Raw genomic sequence first — 26484 nt, forward strand, 5'->3', positions numbered from 1 at the left:
TTCAGTCTGAACTTAGTGGCTTCTGCATTTCCCTCTGAATCTGGGTTCAAGTCTTTAAAGCAGGACTTAAGTGTGTCATCAGCTTTCTGCAGCTCTCTGATGTTGTGAGAAAGGGCAAATGAGGTGTGCTCACCTGACTCTGGCAGTGGGAGTGTCTCTTGGACCCTTGTTCCTCTGAACCGCTCACGTCTCCGTTGGCTCCTGGTCTTCGGCACCTTCGGTGGGTGTTCCGGAAATGGCAACACATCCCATGAACAGTCCGTTCCCCGTTCCCTGGTCTTCGCCCTCGTCACCACCATATTGCAGGGCTTCACAGGCTCAACCAGCTCCAACAGACCTGGAATGTCTTTGCCCAACACCACTGGATATGGTAAGTGCTCAGCTACACCCACCGACACCAAGTACTCCTGCTCACCAATTTGCATATAAATGTCTGCTGTAGGATATGAAATCACATCTCCATGTACACAGCGTATCTTCACAGTGTGTTCTGTCTGGACAGCATTTTCTGGAACCCATTCAACCCCAACTAAAGTTTGGCTGCTACCAGTATCAATCAGGGCCTTAAGCCGCTTCCCCTCAATTGTCACTTCCACCATTGACTCCCATTGTTCTCCCAGACAATCAGTGACCTCACCATCTGGAATGTAGCACACATGAGACACTTTAGGCTTTCTAAGGGGGCACTTAGGCTTGATATGGCCTGTCTGACCACAGTGATAGCACACCGGTTCTTCACTGGGAGCTTTGGGTGGACGCTCACTCCTCCGCTCACCGCTAACCTGACCACCCTCAGGCCTGCCTGGCTTTGGTGCCTCATATGGCCTACTAGAGCCCAACTTATACTGTCTTGAGCCTCTCTGTGCCGACATGAATGCGTCTGCCAAGCTGACCGCTTCTTTGGCACTGCTGGGGTCGTGCTTCTTAATCCACAGACGCACCTCGCTGTTCACCATTCTTAAAAACTGCTCAAGTACAAGAAGCTCCCCAATCTCTTCTTTAGAATGAGCCTTTGGGCACACCCACTTCTCATAGAGCTCCTTAAGCCTGGTGTACAGTTCTTTGGGGGTTTCATCTAGCTGTACTTCTAATGACCGGAAGCGCTGTCTATAAGTCTCTGGGTTGATTTCAAATTTGTCCAGTATTGCCATTCTAACATTATCATAGTCCATTGTTTCGTCAAAGTCCATTGCTATATAAGCTGCTTTTGCCTTCCCCGTAAGCAAAGGCACTAAGTGCATTGCCCACTCTGATCTAGGGCAACCACTTGCACCAGCTAGTCGCTCAAAGGCTGTTAAAAAGTGTTCAATGTCTTCACCTTCCACATATCTTTGCAACCTTGGACCCCTCCAGCCAGCATAGTGAGGAAAGTGTGAGTAGTCCACAGCCACAGGGCTTAACACTGGGGGGCTTGCCATGTCATTTTGAAAATGCCCCATGGGTAGAAAGGACGCTGAAGTGTGCATACCTGCCCCCCACTGGGTCCACGGAACAGTCAATCCACCTGGCGCTGGACCCCCTCCTGGAGCACTGGCCGTTGGTGCTGTGGTTGTTGATGCTGCCGCCGCTGTTGTCATGACTGGAGCCACTCCCTGAGTCACCGCTGGAATCGTTGCCTGCACTGGAACTGATGCTGCGGGTGCGGCCCTTGGTGCCACCACCGGAACCACAACCGGAGCTGCTGGAACTGGAACCCTTGAAGCAGTCGTCTGCTCCAGGACGCCGGGTCTTGCCAAAGGACTAGTTACCGTAGATACAGGAGCAGATACAGACAAACCCTTGGCCGCTGCTCCTCTCTCACGCCTGTCCCGAGTCACCTCTCCTTGAAGAAGAGAGAATTGATGCTGCAGAACTCTCCATCTCTGTTCTTGCCGAGCCATATCTCTCTCGTATCGATCCTCTTGCGCTTGCTGCGTCATCATGAAGTTCCGAAACATACTTCTCAGCTCCTCATCCTGTTCATCCCCACCTCCAGGTGGCGGCACATCACCAACAGCTCCGCCTTCAGCCATCCCCGCTTTCTTCTTTCTAGGAGCCATACTGATGTACAAAGTCCATGGTTATACTGCCCCCTGGCCACTGGGAGTTTTTCGCTGCCACCAAATGTGAAGTAGTGGGTTGAGCGGTGGAGGCAGTCACCAGCAAAGATTGTTCCAGTATGAAGAAAGCTATTTATTTTTAAGCTGCCGGCAGGTGAACAGACAAGACAGACTGGTACATTTAACATTCAAAGTTTGCCGTTAACAAAATCCTTACTATCAGCAAAAAGGTTGTAATTACACAAGTCAACAAACCTCTCACAACAGAGGTCCAGAATAGACTCAATTCCCCATTACCTGAACACAGGTAATAAAGTGAGTAACTCCTCCCCTCAGGAGTAAACCAACATTCATAAATCAATTAAGTGAAGGAATTACATTTCAGTAACAAAACCATGTATAATACATACAAACTTACATGTTGAACACGCTAATATGCCCACATTTAAATATCACAGCTCATTGCAGCTAAACAATGATACAATACAACACGGGAGCAAAACACCCCTCCTGGATGTGGTACAATCCACTTGTTGGCGCTCCTGCGTGAATAAGGAAGCCACAGTCAATGCGCTCTGCTTTGGCAGACATCGGTAATGCTGCAGGTAAGCTCCGCGATTAGTATGAAGTTCTCCTGTGTGAATGAATGGATGAGTGTGTGGAAAGCAAGGCTCACGGCATGGCGCGCATCATGCCAATACACCCGCAACCTCCCGCACTCGCTAACAATGTCAATTAAGAGTTGCATCGCTTCATAACGTAGTTGCCACGCTAGTATACCAAAAGTCCCAACCGAGTCACAGTTGCAAAGCATTCATACCCGATTCCTTAATATTATTTCACATAGTCATTATTAGAGTAGAAGTAAAACAGTCCACTATTGTTATGTAGCGCTCACAATGTTCATAAGCACTCAATAGCATTCAAAATGTTCATAAGCACTCAATAGCGCTCATAGCGCTATTTATAGTGACGGGGTGCATATCGCTCCGTCACAGATAGCCTACTTTATCATGTCCCCATGCCTACATTTTTGTGAGTAGCATAGAGATCGTTAAAAACAATAAAGTATGGCTCTCCGTTTGGGACATCGAAAACTTATATTTTTAATAGACTACCGTCGAAGATGCTGACTTGCAAAAGCCTCGGGATAACACGTTATCTCCACTATCATCATGCCCCTTGATCAAAGTGGGGAATGAAATAAAAGTTTGAGAACCACTGGCTTAACAAGTTACCTGCAGTCCAGAACATAGAATATGTTGCAATACTCTGATGATCGGCGATGATATCGGCAAATGTTTGTTTTCCAAAGTAAGAATTTCACTTCACCATGCACCTTCGACAATGAATAGCTCATTACACCTGGTATCATTACAAACATTATTCTGTGTCCTAAAACTGGCATATTTTATGGCATTGTGTCATGTAAGTTCGTTGCAAAATCTAGAGAAATGTGTGAGGTGGTCAGCAGGGGACAATTGAGACACACATTGGATTGTGTTATTACTTGAACATTCCACACTATCCACAGCTGTGGTAGGCCTATCAGGGGCAGGAGGATTACTGTTAGCGCAGGCTTGATATAAAATTCTTGGTAGCACTTTATAATAACCATCCGTTATAAATGGTTAATTGATGCTTTATTTTGCAACTATAATAAAATATTTAATCACTTAATAATCATAACTTAATCATTTGTAGATAACAATCAATGATTACTAAATACATAACTTACAAATACTTTATTATCAGCTTATGAAAAAATAAACAATTTATTTATATATAACATACTAAAAAATATCAGTTTAGTGATAGCTTGATTTCAATTTATTTTATATTAATAAGCTACATTATTATTGCAAATATCATATTATTAATAATGATATATTGAGTTATTGTTAATGATTATAATGTTGATCGTAGGCCTTTACATAGCCATATACACAACGCCTATGGATATTACATAGGTTGATTAACTATTGAACTATAAATGATGTTCTATTGATTAACAGTTAGTTAGAAAAACAATTACAAATTTGTTACAAATTTGTTTTTCAGATGGCTATGATAAAGTTGGGTCGTAGTCTTTTATTTGGTAGTAAATCATTTGTAAACTATCTAAAAATGTACATTTTATAATTAATTGATGGGAAATTATTGCATCAAACCTTTTTTTTAATGGCTATTATGAAGTTGCATCTTAGTCTTTTATATGTTAATAAACAATTTGTAAATTATCTAAAAATGTCAATCTCATAATCAATAACTGGAGTGCAAACCATCTATGAACATAATGTTTATTTGAAGTTTCACCAAAACGGTAAGTTATGAAAGTTGACAAAACAAATTTGATTATGGAAAACATCACATCAAAACAACTTCTATTTATATTTCTTGGCACTGTCATGGAGTAGGCGACCCAGTGGGCCATTGCGATGTTTTTTGGCTAGCCATTCATTCCACTCAATTAGTGTAAGGTGATCTGTTAGCAAGTCCTCTGTCCGATTCCCCCTGCATCTTGAGATGATCTCCTTATAACTCCACCAAGCCCTCTCGATGTGCTGAGTGTGGCAACCTGTATCTGCATTGACGGATGCTTGACTGTGGTTCACTGTGTAATGATCATACCCCAGTGCAGGCAGTACCTGGCGGTAGGCTCGCCATTCGTCACTTAAAACTGAAGTCCCTCTTCTAATATGGTGGACGATGAGAGGTACCAGCTCTTGTCTTGTCCTTTTTGGCACTAAACGTAGAATAGGTCGACGTCTTGAGTGCTTCACACCGAGCATCCCAAACACCCACTTTTTTCTTTTCCAGCCACCTGTTATCCGGCCACGTCCATACTGTCAAAAAAGCACACATGGATATTACAAATTATGTTTAAGCATTATTTTACTCTTTGGTAATAAAAATAGGAGAAAGAGGAAGATGATGAGGAATAACAAAAAGAAGTGTTGTGTTTGCATTTACTTTTCTTTTGTGCCTGAAGTGGCTTTCATCTATCTCCACAAACTCTCTTCGACCTTCCAGCCACTGTCCTCTCTTCCTTCGCATTCGTTCCACAGCCTCAACACAGACATTTCTCAAAAGTTTGGCCATTCTTGTCAGTGTTGCTGAACTTGTGGCAATGTTATCGGTTATCATGTCAACTTGTCTTAACCGTAGGCCTTGTGCAAACCTGATAATAGACAATATTATAGTAATGGTGAAAATTTGCATAATAAACAGTAAGCAGACACCTAATTAGGACACATGAAATATGCATCAAGGAGAGAAAGAGGAAGGTAAGACAAACAGAAAGAGTGAAAAGGGGAGAAAGTGAAGACATAGACAGATGTGGGTGGATGAATAGACATAGGTACATGGATAGATGATAGTCGGGTAGATATGGAAGAGAGTGCAGGTAACTAGATGGAAATATCTAGTACAGATAGATTATTGATAGAGACAGACAGGCAGACTCAATAGACCTCTGAAGTTTGCCTACAAAAAAGAACCAAAACGGCCATCTTTGCCCATATAAGGAGATCCGGTTGTTAATTGAAGCTAACTACCTATGGCAAATTGCATTGCAAGTTAGCTCTGGGGTAGCAATAATCTAAGTGTGCCGCCTTCACGTACCGGAGATCACAGTATCCACTCGAAGGCAGAGGACAAAAGTGTGTTCAGGAAAACGTCTGCATTTCAGACTTTTTCATCCCCGCGAGAGTTTAAAAGATGCGATAATTTAAAATCCCCATGTTATTTTCCCACAGGAAAAATCTTAGAATAGCCTACTTTATTTTTTTTTTAGATATGTGATCACATTTCACTTCACCTTGGCAAATGGTACGCTCTGAATGATTAAACATAATGATTCATGGTAACTTTTTACACCTGAATTTATAATTTAGCCTACTTGTCTATAGGCCTTTCTCACAAAACGACCGATGGCCCAAAAAGTCTTCAGAGCAGTGTACTTGAGCTTCCAATGTTTAAGGGCGCTACACACCAACCCAAAGTTGGCTGCCAGGTGCCGACGGCGATAGCTTTTGTGCCGATTCAACATGTGTAATCGGCAGAAAAGCTACCACCGCCGGCATCCGTCAGTCGATATCGGGTTGGTGTGTAGCGCCTATAGGTGCAGGAACCGGAAGAGCCAGTCCCTGCTCTGAAGACTTTTTGGGCCATCGGTCGTTTTGTGAGAAAGGCCTATTGTGATCAGAATGTTCAAGATGAACTTAAAAGTGCCTAATTGTCCATCCAAAGGTTATACCAAAAGACTATCTGATATTTAAGCCTTGTTATGGGTATAGGCCCTGTTTAAGCAACATTAAAAACTAATTGGCCTACATATACCTACTGTTACTGTAGTAGTCTATGTCCATACCTGTATAAGAACCTCATCCAGCTGAAAAGGCACATCTTGGATTTGCTGAAGATTGTCTGGTGTCGGATGAATTTCCTGACTATGCCTTTGTGCTTGGCCCGACGTCGACATACCCTGTGGACAAAAAACACAAGCAATGAAATCAAACTTAAAGTTATTTGTTTGATCTCAATTCATAGTATCCTAGGCTTATACATGTTTCCCCCATAAATATAAATCATATAGGCTTTTCAGATAATTAGAAATGAGTCTTCTAGCCTAGGCCGATATGCCTACATAGCCTGGTAGCCTACAAAATATAAAATGAGAAACAAAAATGCCAGTAGCCTAAGTATATAGAAAATATAAGTGGTTTTCATTCAAGATGTAGGCCTATCTATCTGTGATAAATATAACCTATGGATAAAAAGACAACTTACCATTCACATTTATCCACACCACGACACTTCTGTTCAATTTTCATTGTATGGTGGCAAAAGTTGCATTTGATCTTTTTTTTTATCACAGTCTTCTCCTCTGCAACCATTTTATAAGCTTCTTTAAATTATTTTTACTTCTTCTTCCTTCAATTAGTTGCCGCAGCTCCCTTGCTAAACAGGCATCTTGATTCCATAAGGAAATATGCTACTGTGTTCCAGTTTGCGCCAAAAAATACGCGCCAGAAGTGCATTGGTAGCAATAGGGTGGGGGGAAACGTCATTATACAAATATAAGCATTGACTGATGATACTGTTTTGCCACAATGTTATCAGCCTTCATTTACCATTGTTGGTTTTCAATAGCATGCTATAAAGTATACAATTTACAAATTATAAATCAACATGGCAAGTTTCAAACCCAAAGAGAGGGATTTTAAACTCTTATTCTGAAGTCAATGAATTCAGGAAACTCCGGCTGAGGGTAGCTAATCTTTCTTTTTTCGTTATGTTACCAAGTGGCTAGTGACAAGATCTCGAAGTAACGTGGAATTAAAAGAAGAAAATAAGCATAGCATTACATTTCATTGCCATTTATCTTAGACACGAAATGGCAAAAAGAAAAATTAGACCTTTTACAAGGTCAGGGAAGATCAGGAAACTAGATGGTGAAAAGAAATCGCCTGTAACCCTAATCGACAATGACGATGGCGTTGATGGACACGAAGGGAGTTCCAGCCAGATAGTGCTAAACTCAACTCAAACCGCCGGTAAGTTTCTTAACTTTCATTCTTATTAGCCTGTTATTAATGCATCCAACTTACTGTCTTAACAGTAGTTTCTAGCGTTAGCTTTTTTCCCCTAAAGTTTATAACAACTTGTCAAATGTGCATGGCTATCTTATCACATCTGGTGTAGCTAGCGTGAAAGCTTGTAGGATGTCTTGGAGCAGCTTAGCAGCTACACACAGGTCGTTAACTCATTTTTAGAGCAGCACTCCGAGGGATGCAGATAGTTTTCGAGAGGCAAACATTTAAGAAATGCTTTTTAGCATATGTAGCCTACACTGTAAACATTCACAGTTGTTGAAGCCTATATGCCATCAAAGGGCAGAACTGACTACTAATTGTATTATGTGTAGTCTCTCAAAATCTTCAAATAGCCTATTATGTTTATTATTGTCATTAATTGTGGTTATACTGCCTGTATTTTGGTGAAAAACAGCATACTGCATGGTGAACAAATGTAGAGCAAACCATGAATGTAGTATTGATGTGCTTTTAAAACAGAAACATAGCATGCTCTACCTATTATTTATTTTTTTTTTCTTCCTTGCTTTCTGTCTTTCAGGAAACTCTATGTCTCCAACAGTATCAGAGCTCCTCCTTAAAGCTAAGGAGAGAGAGGGTGTCCTGATAAGGAAGAACAAGAAGCTGAAAAAGGAATTGGACTCTTCGCAAACAAGGGGCTGGTAAGTCAATACTTTATCTCAATATGACACTTAACAACAAACAAGAAAAATAGGAGAGAGGCCGCACTATGCATACATACTCTTTTAAGAGTATGTATGCATAGTGCGGCCTCTCTCCTATTTTTCTTGTATGTATAACTATCCAGGCCAGCACTCTTAAAGTTTAGAAATAGACAAATTGAGTGAAGCCTGCTCCTATCCTCACTGACTTAACAACAAACACCACTTGGATTAAAACATTTTAATATAGGGCTCTTCACAGTGTAAGTAGAACGCTCCATTCACGTTCGGCTGTCAATTCTTTATGCTAAGCATAATTGACCGCTGTCAAGGATAGTGGCCTTTTTGCCACTGATTCACTACAGACAGTTGTTCAGCTGCGTTCTAAAGAATGTTGTATTCAAGTTCAGTGAGTTTGGTGAAGTTTGTTTCTCATCATTTGCCAATGAAAACAGTAAAAAATACATTTAAAGACCCATCAGGTAAAGTGTCTTCTCTTATGTTGGTAGGTAGCCGTATAATAAGTGGGGTCCGGGTCGCTCTGTCGGGGCTTATTTTTTTGATAATGGCTGGCATTCTATACATTAACCCTTACACAGTAGAGCCCTTTGAAGACTCCATCGATAATATCAAATATCAAGTATAACTTTTTTTTCATGTTGTCACCATGTTGGTCTTGAGGATGGACACACATACACCTTTGTACCTGACAAAATGTACAGTATGTGAGTACTGAAGCTTCTCACTTAAACTTCACTTGATTAAACTTTCCCGTCCCCTTTCCTTATTGTTTCTTTTCAGACAAGATATGCCATACCACAACTTCTGACCACACCACTTCATCTGAGTCATCATCTGAGTCCTCTTCCACCAGTAATTCATCTTCCTCTTCTTCCTCCAATTCTTCATTGTCATCAGACGATGAAAGTCATAAGAAAAGGCGTTACAAAAAAAAGCATACAAGGAAAGACAAAAGGCATCGGAAGGAAAAGAAGTCGGCAAAAGCAAGGCATCGCAAAAAGCACAAGAAGGAACAGAAGTCCGCAAAACCTGAATGTGGACAAAGAGGTGAGTCATAAGGGAGGGCTCCTGTTTACAAAAACAATTACATTAATACACAGGATTAAAGTTAAAATCCCTTGTGCCAAAATCCAAGGTAAAAACACATTCAGAAGCCCCTACTCAAAATTAACTTTAAAAAGCACGCTACCCACAAATCCACCAACAAATGGTCACAAACACAAGACAAATGGCCCATCCAACAGCAGTATATAGTATGTGGCATGTCATTGGGGTTATCAAGTGGGCACCCTCATTCACCGATGTTTCGTTAAGTTAGGCCCACGACACCTCATGAAGGCTTAACAGTGAAACCAGCGTCCTGGAGACACTCCCCTCCATGCTGCCACCATATTACCACTTTGAAATATCCAATACCCAAAATACTCTTAACCAGCTTAGGCATGGTCAAGTTATGGGTGATGCATGTTAATGTCAACAATATTTTGTCTCATCTCACAGTCCAGTTAATCTCTATTTGTTTTATTTCTTACTGATGCAGCTTCCAGTCCAAAAGACATCGTTGCAAGGTACAAGAAGGTTCTGCGGGCTTACAACCGTGGAAAAAAACTTGGGGAAGCGTGTACCATTGCTGGTGTTACAGAGCTGACCGTTCGATCAAAAGCAGCTATCCCAGAGTTGGCTATAGCTTCACCAGAAAAATTTGAGGAGCTTTTGGCAGGCTACAACAAAAGAGGAAAAATTTCAGATTTTCTAAGTAAATGTGAAGACCTTATTGAGAATGATACACAGGTCAGAGCTGAGATAGCAAAACTCAAAAATGAGGGCAATCTCATACCCTACATTAAGAGGGAGCCGAAGTAAGCCCCCCGCCAACAACCCTCTTATGTTTAAGCAGTGTTCATTCATGTTGTGTTCATGTTTACTGTCTGATTGTCTGAAGAGGCAGCAGAAGTAAGTGCCCCTTGCCCCACCACCCTGTTTTGTTTATGCTGTGGTGTTGCAATGAAGGATTGATAGCCTTTTAAGCTATTATGTTTTTTGTTTAATTTTTATTTGCTTATTGCCCTGCTCTGATGGATCAGAAGTTTTGATTTCAATAAATATCTCTTGATTTTAAAGCCAATTGTGATGTGTGACAATGCTTTACAATGTGTTAAGCATCTGTAATTGCAGTGTATGTAAAGTTTTATTGTTTTCATTATCACTATTGTCATTTAACAATATTTGACTTTAATCGGCAAAGTCATAAGTTAAGTACAGAACTATGAACACCAGTTACAACTTCAATGTGTTTATACATTGTTTGCTCCAGGTATATCCCATCAGTTTGTAATACAGCATTTTTGGATCATTTACAAATTGTTCATTAAAATATAAGACTAAGATGTAACTTCATAATAGCCATTAAAAAAAAAGGTTTGATGCAATCATTTACCATCAATTAATTATAAAAAGTAAATTTTTAGATAGTTTACAAATGATTTACTACCAAATAAAAGACTACGACCCAACTTTATCATAGCCATCTGAAAAACAAATATTGTAATTGTTTTCTAACTAACTGTTAATCAATAGAACATCATTTATAGTTCAATAGTTAATCAACCTATGTAATATGCATAGGCGTTGTGTATATGGCTATGTAAAGGCCTACAATCAACATTATAATCATTAACAATAACTCAATATATCATTATTAATAATACGATATTTGCAATAATAATGTAGCTTATTAATATAAAATAAATTGAAATCAAGCTATCACTAAACGGATATTTTTTAGTATGTTAGATATAAATATTTTTTTTCTTTTTTCATAAGCTGATAATAAAGTATTTGTAAGTTATGTATTTAGTAATCATTAATTGTTATCTACAAATTATTAAGTTATGATTATTAAGTGATTAAATATTTTATTATAGTTGCAAAATAAAGCATCAATTAACCATTTATAACGGATGGTTATTATAAAGTGCTACCAAATTCTTCAACAGAAGGCCTCGAATGTTGTCTTGTTTGTGGAGTGCTTTGCTTCGCTTCTGTAATCTCGGCTTCATTGAAAATGAGGGCTTCCCTCAATGACCCTCCGAGAATAAATAAAGGTTGAATGAATGAATGAATGCAGGCTTGCCCAAAATAAAGGCCTGTGGTTTGCGCAACCTACAGTAAATAACAGATGTGCGTTATGATGCTTTTTTACGAGCAAGATGTACCCTACGCACACTGCATGTTCTTAAATAACAATGATCATCAGTAATATTTGACCATTAATTTGGGTAAATGGGCAAGCGTGACCACCTTGATTGGCTGATGATTGTAACGCGGGCATGATTCCAAACACCTCCCTTACGATGATGAGTGACAGGTGACAGGTCTCAGAATACGTGCGCTACACAAGGACGGAAGATGATGAATAAATGTACTCCTTACTACTAGGAGTAGGCTACTCCTAAATCGCACTTGAAGATTTTAGCTTGGAGTTTTCTCTTAAAAGTTATTCACAAAGCCTTTCAGACAACTCCTAAACTAGGAGTGAGTTTTCGTGGCTATGGATGACGTCATTACTCATGCACGAGCTTGACTGAAGTGACCACCTTGATTGGCTGACGATTGTAACGCGGGAATTCCAAACACCTCTTTTCCGATGATGAGTGACAGGTGACAGGTCGGAGAATGCGTGCAGTAGCCTACCTTTGCAACATTATTAAATTAATCTGTCACCATATGCCTAGGCTACGTTTGCAAAGAGGATAACATTTTAATTTGATTCACAATGAAACGTTACATTTCATTTACATGTTAACAATGAGTAGTTTTGGTTGTTGTTGGTTGCGTTATTGCATCCCTTTTATGAATGCAAAATTGTTCCCTCGCGATTGGAAGCTCCTGTTGCACATAGGCTACGCATTTCAAAACATCGCAATGTAAAATGCCACAAAAAAGCTGTTTAAGAATAGTTCTTAGTGAGTTAGGAGTCCTCTCGACTTAAGCTGTCCCAGACTTAGGTGCTACTTTTAGGTCTAAAATGCTTCGTGAATTACTTTTTGTGAAAAAATTAGGAGTCCTAAAGCCCATTATTTTTAGGAGATGCTCCTAAATTCGCCAGTTAGGAGCTACTTTTAGCCTTAAAATTCTTTGTGAATATGGCCCCTGAATAAAAAGGCCTAGCCTAAATGAATAAAGGCAAAACGAATAGCCTAGTAGCCTAATGAAACATACGGATTGATGTAGTATCTTTGTAACATTATTAAATTATTCTGTTACTATGCCTACGTTTGCAAAAAAGAACATTTTAATTTGATTCACAATAATGTTACATTTAATTTACATGTTGACAATGATTAGCCTAGTTTTCGTTGTTGTTGGCGGCGTTATTGCATGTTAGTTATGCCTACAATGCAAAATTGCTTCCTCACCATTGGAAGTTCCTGTAGCTGCATAGGATTTCAAAACACGGCAAAATGGCGCAGGTTTGTGAATAGGTCTGTGAGTAAGGAGTCCTCTTGACTTCTTTTAAGCTGTCAGAGGTGGGAAGGTGGGATTTGTTGGGGGCAGGGCCGGATTAACTGGGCACAAATGTCTGATGGCCCCCCTTCCCCCCAGCCAACGTAAATCGGGTGGTTAGTTAATAGGCCTATCGTGAAGATTTTTCCTGCCATCTAAGGCGCGAGCGCATCTGTGAGGCCAAGCCTCACCAAGTAGCTTGTTTGTTTACAACTAACATTCCATTTAATTAAACTGCTTTATAGGCTATGCCGAAATAGTTTTCAACATTTTGAATATTAGTGTTGGGTGAATTGAAATGTTCTCAAAGTAGCCTTATGGCTGAAAGCTGCTTGGGATCCCCCCCGTCAAGCAATATAACCATAAAAACGCGCTTCCTGCACTCATTGTTTAAAAAGGAGTAATTTTGGCTTTGTCAGAACTGAAGAGCTGTGGACGGCACGGCACGGTATGCCCAATGAAAATAAATTAACGCAACACAACACAACACAGACCCCGCTTCTCTCGCGTCAGTCACTGACATGAACGAAACACAGAACCCGCTTCTCTCACGGCATTCACTGACAGTAACCTAGAATAAATGCATAGGGAAAAACACTTCCATGACAAAGACATCGTAAAACACTGAAAGTTAATATTTTGTCACTAGCAACATACATCTGTCCTTTATCAAATGTATTATGTTCCAAGTAGCCTATGCGTAATTCTGCTTCATAAAGTTGAACAAATACATTTGCTTATTTCACAGAAAAATATAAATAGCCAGTTAGGGTCTACAGTGCAGAGTTGGTAAGTTATGATAGGCCAACTTGCAGTAAACATACAAACAGGGGAAATTCTTGTAGCTGAGTAGCCTCAGGTGCGCACGTAGACATAAGGCCGAACATGAATCGCCAATGAATCGTGCTCTCACGACAATCACGCCGTTAAACTTAAATAGGTTAACATCACTCTAAATTCGCCAAGGGGTAGCAACAGGGCAACACAGAGACAGGCCAGATGGCAGGGCTGTTATGAGAGTATTAAAATATGGGATATTCTACGGGAAAACATTAAAACGGCAAGACAGCGGGGGAAAGTTAAAATACGTGATAAACACGGAAAAAGTTGGTATGCATTGTTTCGGTCCCCGTGCACAGGGATTATTTGTCATATTATTAATCACATATGATTATTTGTGAAATTGTGCAAACAGGCGCAACACATTTGAAAAGGAAGGACTGGTAGCATGCAAGCACACAGGAAATATTGATTTAAGAACGTTATCACAGTGTGTGGCTGTGGCGCGGGCGGAAGACAGCGACAATTGGTAGGGGAGGGTCATGTCTTTTTTAACAATTCTGTCGGAGGGTCATTGAACAATTTCTAGCAGGCAAGAGAGGGTCATGCAACTTGCAACTGAAGCACTCAAAATTCCTGCGGTGCAATAAATAACGAACAGTCCCTAGATTGCTGCTGGGCTATATGTCTTGGTTCATGTCTGTTAACAACTCATTGCCGTCAAACGCATAGCCTATCTCGCGGTTGCATCCATTACAAACAAACATGCAATGTGAACGTCTGGGATTGGGGAGAGCACTAAATGCTCTACTGAATATGCACAAAGTCAAACCTTTAAATGAAAAACACTCTTTAATAATAATAAAAAAAATAAACCGCTAATGAAGTAAACTTGTGACCATCAAAAATCGTTTATCGCCTGTAACTCCGTGATAACAGGACGTAACAGGAAGGCATTTGGCTGAGCAACGGAGGTTAATATGCTCTATATTTTGTCCAAATGATGTCTGTCTATCATCGTTGCACTCGGAGAAAACCAGAATGTTTAATTTGTCCTGCGTTTCTTCTACGGCTGCAAACGGGATTCACTCGCAGTTAACCAAATATTTCTTTATTAGGGCAGGCATATTTCTGGCTATTAAATTATTTCTAAACCAGTCTGCTAAAGTCTGTAGTGAAGTCTGTGTAGGGTTTTCCAGGCTCCATTTCTTTTTACGAGACACCCTGCTCACTTGAGCCATCTACCGGTTGTTTGGGTTGTTGCAGCGTCTCACTGAAAAAATACAAATTAAAGTCGCGTGATCCCACGCGCGGACCGCGAGTGAAGCTGGCCAAGTCGAAGCACTGCCCACTGTAAGTGTAATGAGCTATTCATTGTAGAAGGTGCATGGTGAAGTGAAATTCTTACTTTGGAAAACAAACATTTGCCGATATCATTGGATAGGGGATAGGCCTACTTGTTTATTTTTTACGTAGCCTACAATGGCCAGTTCAGACAAAGCCGAAATTACTCATTTTGAAACATTTGTATGGTTATATTGCTTGACTTAAATCCCAGAGAGTAGGCTACCGCACCCCACAGTGATGGGCCTAGCGGTCTTACACGTTCAGTGTGGGGTATAAACAAGCTGAGAATTTAGCGGTGTCACGTCTGCCTGTCACAGACGTGGGGAGCTCTTTGAAGCTTGGGATAATGTGGTACAGTTACTACAGTAACAGTATTTTATTTTACTTCTTATGGAATATTCTTTTTCACTTTTATAAAGGCTTTGTTTGAATGCTGTTGGAACAAATAGTAGTTGATTATATAGGCAACTTTCTGTTGCAATATTCTGTGTGTTCTGGACTGCAGGTAACTTGTTAAGCCAGTGGTTCTCAAACTTTTTCTTTCACTCCCCACTTTGATCAAGGGGGCATTGACTGATGATAGTGGAGATAACGTGTTATCCCGAGGCCTTTGCAAGTCAGCATCTCCGACGGTAGTCTACCCTATTAAAAATAATAGAATAATAAAAAAATAAAAAAGTTTTCGATGTCCCAAACGGAGAGCCATACTTTATTGTTTTAACGATCTCTATGCTACTCACCAAAATGTAGGCATGGGAACATGATGAAGTATCCAACTGTCATGTGTTAAATTATTGTGATTACGAGCCAGTCGTTTTCAAACATTACGCGTGACTCGGACATCTAATGAAATGCAACAGGCTCATATCGTCCTCGCATTCGCAAAATGAGGACATACAGACTGCTCAGATAACAGGTGTACCTCCAGTTTTGCACGGTTTTAGTCAAGTTATAGGCCGGTTTTAGTCAAGTTATAGGCCTGTTTACCTTTAAAGGTTCTGCATTCTGCATTTTGCAATGAGCAGTGCTTTCCCTTTTGAATTGGAAATGCTCTGTGTCATTGTGTGTGTGTGTGTTTCTATGAATTGTTAATCCGGCCCTGCCCCCAACAACTCACCTTTCCACCTCTCCACCTCTGGCCTGTTGTCAAGGAGGAGGAGGGGCCTGAGGCCTGGACAAAGTCATCAACAGAGTCATAGCACTGAAGGGAGAGGCAACTGGCATGTGATCTCCCCACGGGCCAATGGATGTACAAGTTTTCTCCTGTGCCTACGATATTTAATCCAGTGTTTTGTCAAATTGCAAATTGCTATTCGTTTTAATGAATTTTTATGATAGTATGAAGTACTTTTTGTATAGGCTACTATCTTAATTGGTTTATACTCAATACTTGACCAATGGCTATTGCATCTTTCTATTGCAATGTGGCAGGTGATCTACTGTAGCCTATAGGCTTCATAAAAATAAAATAAACAGGGGTGCGTTTCCCGTACAACTACGGAGGTTAGCTTTTTACTAATGTGGTACAATGCATCGTTCAACTAATCAACATGTAAGTTACGACTGTTTCCCAAAACTGTTGTACTTACATAGTACTTGTAAGTTTGGACCATGATAGTTTCCAAACTTCAGTAGTCTGGACTAAGGTTGTTAATGACGTTTAGTAGCACGTGACGGGCACACCTGCACATACAGTAACAGAGACTTAATGATGGACTACCTTAGTTTAATCCGTGAAATCTGTTTTTCTCAGGGTCATCAAGTTAATTCATTGGTTCATATAGACTGACCTTGTAAATTAACCACTGCTTTGAATTAACGTTTAACACGTGTCATTTACATGTGCTGGTGAAACAGTTGTGTACTCTATTGTATTTTATCCCCTATTCACCCACGCCGTCAATTCTGTGGCGCAGTGCGTTAAGGCCGGCTGATGACAGCCGCCGTTACGCAGCAGTTATCAGTCCCCTGTCCAAGAGTTCGAATCTGGGTTAAGCGTAGTTAGCTTTTGGGAAACGCACCCCTGATGTCTGATGTGTGATCAGTGGAATATGGGGAGGGAAGTGGCAGTGTTTTTTTGCGCGTCTGCAGAAGTCAGCCAAATATGAATTCTGCAGCATAAAGCAGATGTATTTGTTTATTGTACAGAAAAATAAAAATGACATGTCAAGCAGTCAATTGACTACATATTGTCAATTGCCTCTATTGCGTAGCCTGTTAAAAACGTCGCCAGATAGTATTAAATCGCCAACAACATTGTTTTCTGCAGAAGCCTACCCAAGGCTACAAATGAATTCTGAACAGTTATTTCTCTACTGGCTCAATTATCACACAAGACACTGTTTTGATTTGCGTAGTTGCGTTACCCCCAACACTGACAATAATGTAGATAGCATATTAAGATATTTTTTCGTTTTGTGGAGCGGCACCGGTAGGCTATCAAAAGCAGATTTCGATTTTTGTTACCACCGTGTAGTCAAGCCTTAAGCCATACCCAAGTAGCCTAAATTGAGGTAATGTTTAATTATGCATGATTTATTTTGTTATTGAATTCGTAGGCTGGGATTCCTCTTGACAACAATTATGTTTAATGGTAGCCTCCTGCTTTTTCAGAAGGGGCGGCAGGCAGGCTGACAGAGCGATGTACAGTGGCAGAGTGACGCACAGTGGCTTAAAGTGGTACTAAAGCTTCACGCAGCTTCACGCCGCGTAATGCGCGACTGAAGTGGCCATTTGAAAGCAACGCCCACTGTACTTTGCTGCTATCTACCGTGTCGACGTTACTTCAGTGATTTGGGAAAAGCCCGTAAAAGTCCTGTTCACAATTACTCTTCACTATGCTTTTCACTGTGGTTACAATATTTTTACTAATATCATGAAATGATTGAATATCCATATGTACAGTGTTCTCAGACTCAGGTGTCAGACTCAGAAAAACCTCTTCAGGCAAAACTGCTTCCGCATCAGAAAAACCTCTGTCATCTTCAGACAAAACTGCTTCAAACCAAACGGCCTCAGCGTCAGAAAAACCTCTGTCAGTCTCAGACAAAACTTTGTCAGAAAAAATGCAAAATGTGGCGGCAAACGTCTAGAAGCAAAAAACAATGAAAAAAGCGGATCCTTGATGTCCATGAAAACAGCATAGAGACTAGGGCTGTCACTTTTGTGAAAAAATCCTGTTCGATTCTTGAGACATAATTGTCCATTGAACCGATTGTAAAGTCGATTTTTCATGTCTAAAGACGTTTCAAATTTTCAACGCCAAATATAGTACAATCCACGAACAACTACTGTAACAGGCATTAGGACGAACGTAAAGGGGGCGCTTGAAGACGCACAATGGCGTGGAGTGTTTCGTGCACAATGACAAACAGGAGTGCAACATTCTCGAAAAACAATAAGCAGAGTGGACTGCCATAACATCAGTGAAAAACATTACTGCAGGCTTCAACGTGGCTGCGTTTACAATTAGAAATGTCAAACAAATTTCGCCTACGTAGAACTCACGACTGCACAGTTTGCATACCGCTTTGTCCTTCTCCATAGTTTGATATACCCAAACCCCGAAGTGCTTCCATATCGAACTCCTCAAGTTATTAGGGCCTATCACTCGTATCTCTCATGTCGCACAGGTTGATCGGGTTGTCCTCAATTTTTTGGCGAAACACCAGCAGCACAGCAGCCGATTGAAAAAGCTGTTTCCGGTGCGTAAAATTGGTGGGAATTTTCTTTTTAGCTTTCGCAATGCTTACTGCACTTCGGAATTCTTTGTTATTTTTCTGCTTGTTCCTGAGTTTTGTTACATCTATCTTTTTCATTTGTTTAATTCGTTTAAAATTAATAGTGTACATATTTGGTCAAAATCGATTCCCTATTTTAGTTTTCGATTTTGGTTGGTCCAATCGATTGTGCAATCGATTTTCGAACGTAAAGTGACAGCCCTAATAGAGACTGGCTAGTCTAATCCAAAAATGGAAATATCAGGTCTTTGAATTGACACACAAAATTAGACTATTGTAGGCCTATACTGCCCTGCAAAGTGCAGTATCTACGAAAATTCCAAACTGAGAAAAACAGCATTGTTGTTTGTCTTTCACACTGTATTTTAGCAGATACTGTAAAGTGAAAATCCCTATATCTTCAGGAAATGTTTCAGTAGATTAATTCGATTTTGATAGATTGATCGGAGGATATGGAATTTTATATTGGTGTAAAAAAGTGAATCACAAAAAATGCAGTTACTGCACTATGGCTTTGTAGGGCAGAATAGTAGCAAATATCGTAGCAAATAGCCTATGGGGATGACACGGCTTTTAAAACATTTATAAAGCATCTCCGTTCACCAAAAGCTATGGTTTTACTGGTTTGGTTTTAAAATGGTGTTTTTAGCAGTCAAAATGTATTTATTTTTTCCTGGGAAGAAACCCCTGGACCCCTGCTGACATCATCCGCACCTCCTCTCAGAAAATACTTCCAACGTCCCTGTCATGACCTTATGAGCTAAACCATTAATGAAAGCAAAACAAACATAAACAAAACAGCCAGATGCCTCTTCATAAAATAAAAAAGACACCTTCATAAACAATAACAAGTTTTATCGCAAGACTGCGTGTCGTTTGGAGCAGCGTATCGGTAGGCTCCAACCAGACTCAAAGGTAAGCTCCAGACTTAAAGTGGCAAAAGCCAACGTTCCTAACCCTGCTCACAAGTTCCACCTGGTGGTTGTTTGGGTCATTGCAGCTTCACTGGGGAAATATAAATAAAAGCTGGGTGATTCATGCGTGAAGCCGGCCAATTTTATGTAGTACCCACTGTAATCCCGATGCCTGCTACAGCGGCGCTCGGGGAGCAGTGAGGGGTTAGGGGCACTTCAGCCGTGGATGTGGGCACGGGAGAGCAGTGCTCAACCACTTCCCCCGCTGACATTTTTCCTACTGGTCAGGGGTCCGGCAATCCTTCGGTTACAAGCTCAAAGCCCTGACCAGTAGGCCATGGCTGCCCTAATGCACCTCCACACGTTATAGATGTTGCGTTTTGAACTGAGCACTAGGCCCTTTCCTCTTTAGCCCAGATGAGTCCATGATTTCCAAAAAGAATTCAAATTTTGATTGGTTACACACACACACACACACACACACACACACACACACACACACACACACACACACACACACACACACAGACAGACAGACAGAAAGCGAGAGAGAAAGATTGGGGCAGTCATGGCCTACTGGTTAAGGCTTTGGCCTTGTAACCGAAGGGTTGCCGGTTCGATCCCCGACCAGTGGGAACAGCTGAAGTGCCCTTGAGCAAGGCACCTAAACCCTCACTGCTCCCCGAGCGCCACTGTAGCAAGGCACCTCACTGTTCCTGGTTATTGTGTGCTCTGTGTGTTCACTAATTCACGGATGGGATAAATGCAGAGACCAAATTCCTTGTATATGCAAGTTTACATCTCCTAATCACTTCCAGTGTGGAGTAGCCTGGTAAGTTCATGTGTGTAGCCTACTCCACACTGCTCTGATAATAAAGTCTTAGAATACACTTCCCCACCTTGACCTAGCCTACAAGGCAGACGGCTAAAGAAAAACGATGCTCTCAAGCAGCTAACATAAATGCAGTTAACATCTCTGTTTCTGTTGCTAATAGGTGGAACGATACACAGAAATCACGGTTCGGTACAATGGAGGGAAAAGCATAACAAAAATGCAGAAGGCAATACTTTTTTATTGTGCATGTCTCAGGCTGTACCACCTAGTGTCTTACAGTATCTCCCCTGAGCTAGCTGCAACAGCCTGAAGTGTGTAAAGTAAGATGTAAACAAGTACCCCACATCATCTCCAAACAACATCTGTACCTTGTAAACAAAATAAGACAATCAGCTTTAAAACTGAAAATAGGCCTACAGCATCTCTTATTTATGAAAGTCCAAATACATAGAATATTTTTTCAAAATCCACTTAGGCGAGACTTTCAACATCTGTGTTTGGTTGCTGGAAGTATCTACAGTTTTCAATGTGTATACAGTAACTGAAAATGTCACACTATTTTGCTTTCTTTTTAAAAAAAAAAAAAAAAATGCTCCTTTCATTTTATAAACGGACTAGCCTGCAACTAGAAGTCATGTGACTTTTACCCCTCGACATTAGTCACCGTAGCTTTTTTTGTTTATTAGCCTGGTTAGCATTGACACTTAACACTTAATAGGTTAGCCTACTGCCAGCTCTTCATGTGAGTAAGAGCACAACACAAATTACCCTAATATAAAGGTAATCACCACGCGGATTACATCGCTTTCCATCATTACAAAATAATTTTACGCCATAGGTTTTGGCCCTATTTGTATGTGTATCTAAAGGCTGGTGAAGCACAGGGACATCTGGGTGATAGCTTCGATGTATTTCCATTCACATAGCCTACCCAACAACTGCTGAACAACAACGCCGACACACAGTCCTCATATTATCCATCACTCTCTCACATGTACTACTGTAACTGACTGGGAAACCGAAGTTTTCCCATTCTTGCAATTTTAAAGAGACCATCGTCCTCTAACTCTTGTGGGTCGCCACCACTCGGCATACTCGTCCTTATGGTCGGTTTCCACACGGCGAAATTTCACATCACTCTCATTGAGGTTGAATGGAAACGAAATTCACCCTGGTTGGGCAAAATGAGAGCGAATCGCAGAGGCAGGCAAAACAAAGTTGGCGAAAGTTTAACTTTATTCAAATGAGGACCATTTGAGAACCAATCGGTTTCGCGTGTTTGGAGGCGGGAGTTACAAAAAAGTCTGACCAAGATGGCGGAGACCCTAGTTGCTAACGCTGTTAGTACGAGTATGACTTCTACAGCAGTTACAAAGTCACAAACACTTAAAGATGAAAACAAACCAAGAAACAACTTACTAAATAGCTTACCATCAAGGACTCCAACAGACTCGTAGCTGAGTCGAGGCCGCCTTCCATCCCATTGTTGGTTGGTCTATGACCATAAATGGCATCCATTTGGTCGAACCACTTCCAATTCTTCCTGCTGAACCTGCTCTGTCCGTTGTGGTCCTTAACCCATTCGCGCTGGATGCTGCATGACGCAACATTCTATTTCCCGTCTAATGCTGCATAGCGCAACATTGAATCTCCCGCTGGTTGCTGCATAGCGCAGCATGCTTTTTATTTCATGTTTCTAGGTGCTACAGAGGCTTAGATATTAAATTTTGGTAGACGTTGACAATTTGTAGTATGTTTTCAGAAAACCCTCAGGAAATAAGGTTATTTAGTCTAGAATGCCATAGGATTCTATAGGCGTTTTTAGCAGGCATTTTAGGAGTAAATGGGTTAACCCTTAGAACCCGATTGACGCAAAGTGCGTCAAAAAACACACCCTTTCTTCTCTGTTACATTGCTCCGGAACGGTTCATCGCAGCGAGATGAAACCTTTATTGCACGACAGAGCAGAAGTGGGGCTTTCCAACGAGACTACACACTTGTCTGTACGATCAAGTATGAAAATTTAAAAAAATCATGAAATTAAATCAAATTGCATCATATTTACAGTCTATACTTCTCTGCTTCACCTGCACACACATTACTCTAGTTTGAATTACTCGCGAACCCGTGATCGCATCGATATGGCAAGCATATCAGATGAAAGAGGGGGCACAGGGCTATCCATTGGTACCATGTTTATCGATCCTTCTGGCTTATAAAACCAGACGAAGTGACTGCAAAATAATAACGTGATGTACACAAACCAACGCTGCACACTCATTACTCTCGTTTGAATTACTCGCGGACCCGTGATCGCATAGATATGCCACGCATGTCAGATGAAAGAGGAGACTCGGAGCTATCATTTGATACCAAGTACATCCTTCTGGGTTATAAAACAGACGAAGTGACAGCAAAATAATAACTTCATATAGCTGGACTTACCCCACGTTTGTGTCTGTTCTTGTGGCAAAGCATGTTTATAATCCAATGCTATCATGTGTTTCTCTATGGCAAAGCATGTTCATATTCCGGTTTTGAGATCCTAGCAAATTCCTGCATGGCATCCAATTCAAGGCTCACATTGCATCCCAATTTGTTCAACAAATAAACACCTTTTTTGCCTTTACTTTGTTCATGGCAATGCAGTAAAGAGTTGAGAATTATTATGACTGCATACACACAGGCACGCAGGCTAACACGCAACCTCGGGTCAAGTCAGGTCAGATCAGTTCGTGTCACAGATATGGAGCGCAGAAAGGTCATTTTTCATCACTAAATAAAAAATGGCATTTATTTCCATAAATCACACAGCAAATATTTCTGTAAATTGCTCAGCCCCAGAGTATCCCTCCAACATGGCAATTATATTGCCCGATTCAGGACAGTCTGCCCTACACACACATGAAATGCATGTAGAGCTGTGAGCTTGCAGTGGTGAGATACATGTCGAAATATAAGAATTTTTATAATACACTTTTTATATTTTAATTCTTTAAAAATCAAAATAAAATCAATGCTAGTATTAATACATGAAATGATGGCAGATCTGAATAGCCTAAACTCTCCTGAAAAAAACAATATATAATATATGTGTGTGGCACTTACAATGACCAGAATAAATCCTTATGAATAAAGGTAGTGAAAATGCCCTAAAAACAGCTTAGGGTTCTAAGGGTTAATACCCAAAGGGATTCAGTAGTTTTTACATTTCTCTCGACACTGCTGGAATGACCTCTGGTAGCCATATGTGGCCATCTGAGGAGAGATGTTTTGAAACACCCTCTCGATTCGCGTTGCCCCATCAACTCCCGTTGAATCCTTTCATCGGCGACCAATGTCAAGAATGTGTTCACTTCCTCTACACACCACAGTAAAGTAACTCGGGCTGCCATTATTTATCAGTTTATGTTTTACATATAAATTACGTTAAAAGTTTTGTTGGTTACTGATGTGACGTCTCGGCTCGAGGTATTTAAAAATGCCGGGCTTGTTCAGAACGTCAACATTGTTACGCAACAGTGTCGTCGACCAATCAGTAACCTGCCATTCTTACGTCACCTTTTGGAACCTCAACGGTGATACCAAAAATAGTACCAGGTACCAGGTATCAGTTTTTGCTAATGGAAAACTAAAAAAAGTCAGTAGAGTCGAGTTGAGCTTATACCATGCAGTGTAAAAGCCCCTATTGCCTACATAACATTGCAGAGCCACTTCAACTTTATTAATTTATGGTGAATACATGTTACACTACTGTGCACAGCTCTATGCTTTTCTGACGTGACGATGCTAGCACGTTAACAGCGGTTAAATAACTACGCTAACATTACAGTAGTTATCTTCAAGTCTCCTCCAAGTGACAATTATATTATGCTGGCAATGCTAAGAACAACAAACATCCTTGTTTATCTTATTTACATTGAGTTGACTGTGTGGCTTAATCCACAGATGTGGTGGAGTACTGTTTCGTTAGGGTTTGCTAAGGAGTAGCTAACCCTTTGCTCCCCTAGCAGGGGAGAGCTGGAAGGAGAGAATTTAATCTAATTTAACATAATTACAGAAAACATAATCAAGATTGAAAGCCATTATTCTGTGTATCGGTGTTGTGTTAATCCCTCACATGTTGTTTGGCCATCCTTTTCAACTCGCATCACTATAAAATCCCATAAAACCTGACAAAAATCACAGCTCCCAATGCATTTCTATGGAGCCGTGAGCTGAAGTTGACGGAGTGTGTCTGCCTGCGCAGAGCTACTGGCCTGCCATTGGCTTATCTGCGTTCGATGGGCGGGGCTTGTGGTTCCATTGTTGCGATATGTATGCAACAGTAGTAACTAAGGGTGTCACGATTTCGATTTTATTTCGAAATCGATCGAAATTACATCTCAATCTCGAACTTCGAACTTAAAAGTAGAATCGACGATGCAGCCACACCCCCAATGTCACGTCCAGCATGTATGCCAAGACGCACAAACACACATGCACGTGCTGAACTGCAGCGTCAACACTCCGATCGCTGCAGCCAGTTAAAATATAGGCCTACACATCAACCTACCGAAATCAAAGCCCCTCTTGCTACTTTGAAATCACCGGTGTGGAAGTATTCGTTCATTCACGTCAATTAAAACTAATTTAGCCCACTCAACTTAAAGATGGTCTAATTACAGTCCAAAGTTACTTTAAGGCTTAAAATGCACATTTATAAGTACATATTCCATGAACACTAACCTTGGGTCTTTTCGGAGTGTGCTGAAACAATCAAATTAACATTCTGTGTTGTTTCATTTCAATATGTTCACGTCTCTGTTTTAGCCTAATGTTAGTTCTGTTTACATTACAACCTTGCGGTTGGAACGGTTTGAAAGCGGTTTCAAAATAAAAGCCCCCTGAAAAAGAAAAGGAAAAGACCAAAAAGAGTAAATAACATATAAGGAATGCATTAATAGTAATATTTGAAAAAGATCGAAAATCGAATCGAATCGTGACTTTAAAATCGAAAATTACATCGAATCGAGGATTTGGAGAATCGTGACACCCCTAGTAGTAACACAAAAGCTTAATTTCTTGAGGCAAACTGCGAGTTAAGATCTGCTTAATTTTTTTCTGCTCAAAAGTTTAATGGGTTTGTCCTTTGTCCTGTGAGCTGTAAAATTACTGCTGCTACAAGCCATAATTCCTGGATCCCTCACCCTCAATTACTTAGTTCTGTGGTTTCAGCAGCTCCACCATAACCAAGCACTGGGAGGCAGAGCTTACGGCCCTGAAGGGGAACAATGCCAAGCTGACTGCAGCACTGCTGGAGTCTACAGCCAATGTCAAGCAGTGGAAGCAGCAGCTGGCAGCCTACCAGGAGGAGGCTGAGCGATTGCACAAAAGAGTGAGAGACATAATGCACACATACAGTGCCATTTCAAGGTGTAATGTATCTATAGTTTGTGTTCATATTGATTCATATTTCTCTGAAGACCCAAATAGTACAGATGCAAATCCTACTAGATTCAGTGATGGATTTCTCTTCCTTAACCACCAATTAAATCATTCCAAGATTCTTCCTCTTACTTTACTAAGTGTCTAAAATCATTATTATTGTTTATTTCCAAGGTGACGGAGCTAGAGTGTGTGAGTAGCCAAACCAGTGGTATTAAGATCCAGAAGACAGAGCTCAATCAGACTATAGAGGAACTGGAGGCAGTGCTGAAAACCAAGGAAGAGGTTACCACAACTTCCAAACACTGTTAACTGGCTGTCTATAACTGATTGTCTGTTATTTAATCTTCTGGTTGAAAGTGTCTATGTTTTAACATTATGCCCTCTATGTCTTTAGGAGATGGAGCAGCTAAGAGAAAAAGTACAACATGCCAATCACCTGCAGACCCAAAGGGATTCAGTTTCTGAGAAACTTAAGGTAAATATGCACACACAAAAGCTTGTCAAAGTTTTATATTATTGTTACTTAAACTGACCTTGATCATGTATTTCACAAATTTGTATGCATATTTGTGCATTTTCACAAATTTGTATACATATGTGTATGTGTGTGTGT

The 26484-nt window shown here is 40.6% G+C and overlaps 2 protein-coding genes and 1 long non-coding RNA gene across 5 annotated transcripts in view; 2 read left to right on the forward strand and 1 right to left on the reverse strand.

Moving 5' to 3' along the window:
• homer1 (homer scaffold protein 1) overlaps window positions 1-26484 on the forward strand; it is a 177472-nt gene that overhangs the window by 149297 nt on the left and 1691 nt on the right. For all 3 annotated transcript variants that reach the window (XM_076284908.1, XM_076284909.1, XM_076284907.1), the window contains 3 exons: window positions 25659-25818; window positions 26043-26153; window positions 26266-26346. In XM_076284908.1, coding sequence (XP_076141023.1) covers window positions 25659-25818; window positions 26043-26153; window positions 26266-26346 — 352 coding nt within the window. The remainder of the gene's footprint in view (window positions 1-25658; window positions 25819-26042; window positions 26154-26265; window positions 26347-26484) is intronic.
• On the reverse strand, window positions 4326-7086 carry LOC143123460 (uncharacterized). The gene is made up of 4 exons (XM_076284910.1): window positions 6831-7086; window positions 6412-6525; window positions 5013-5220; window positions 4326-4885 (listed from the first exon to the last, which is right to left on the reverse strand). The coding sequence occupies exons 1-4, from the start codon at window positions 6935-6937 to the stop codon at window positions 4424-4426; spliced, it is 891 nt and encodes a 296-aa protein (XP_076141025.1). The 5' UTR covers window positions 6938-7086; the 3' UTR covers window positions 4326-4423.
• On the forward strand, window positions 7096-10393 carry LOC143123461 (uncharacterized). Its single transcript, XR_012986830.1, has 4 exons — window positions 7096-7597; window positions 8178-8298; window positions 9100-9366; window positions 9860-10393. It is a non-coding gene; the product is annotated as an uncharacterized LOC143123461 (long non-coding RNA).

The sequence above is a fragment of the Alosa pseudoharengus genome, unplaced genomic scaffold, assembly GCF_046254945.1.
Source record: "Alosa pseudoharengus isolate Yale_2024_CS ecotype anadromous, Long Island Sound unplaced genomic scaffold, YU_APseudo_1.1 YU_APseudo_1.1_scf_14, whole genome shotgun sequence".
NCBI classification, from domain to species: domain Eukaryota; kingdom Metazoa; phylum Chordata; class Actinopteri; order Clupeiformes; family Clupeidae; genus Alosa; species Alosa pseudoharengus.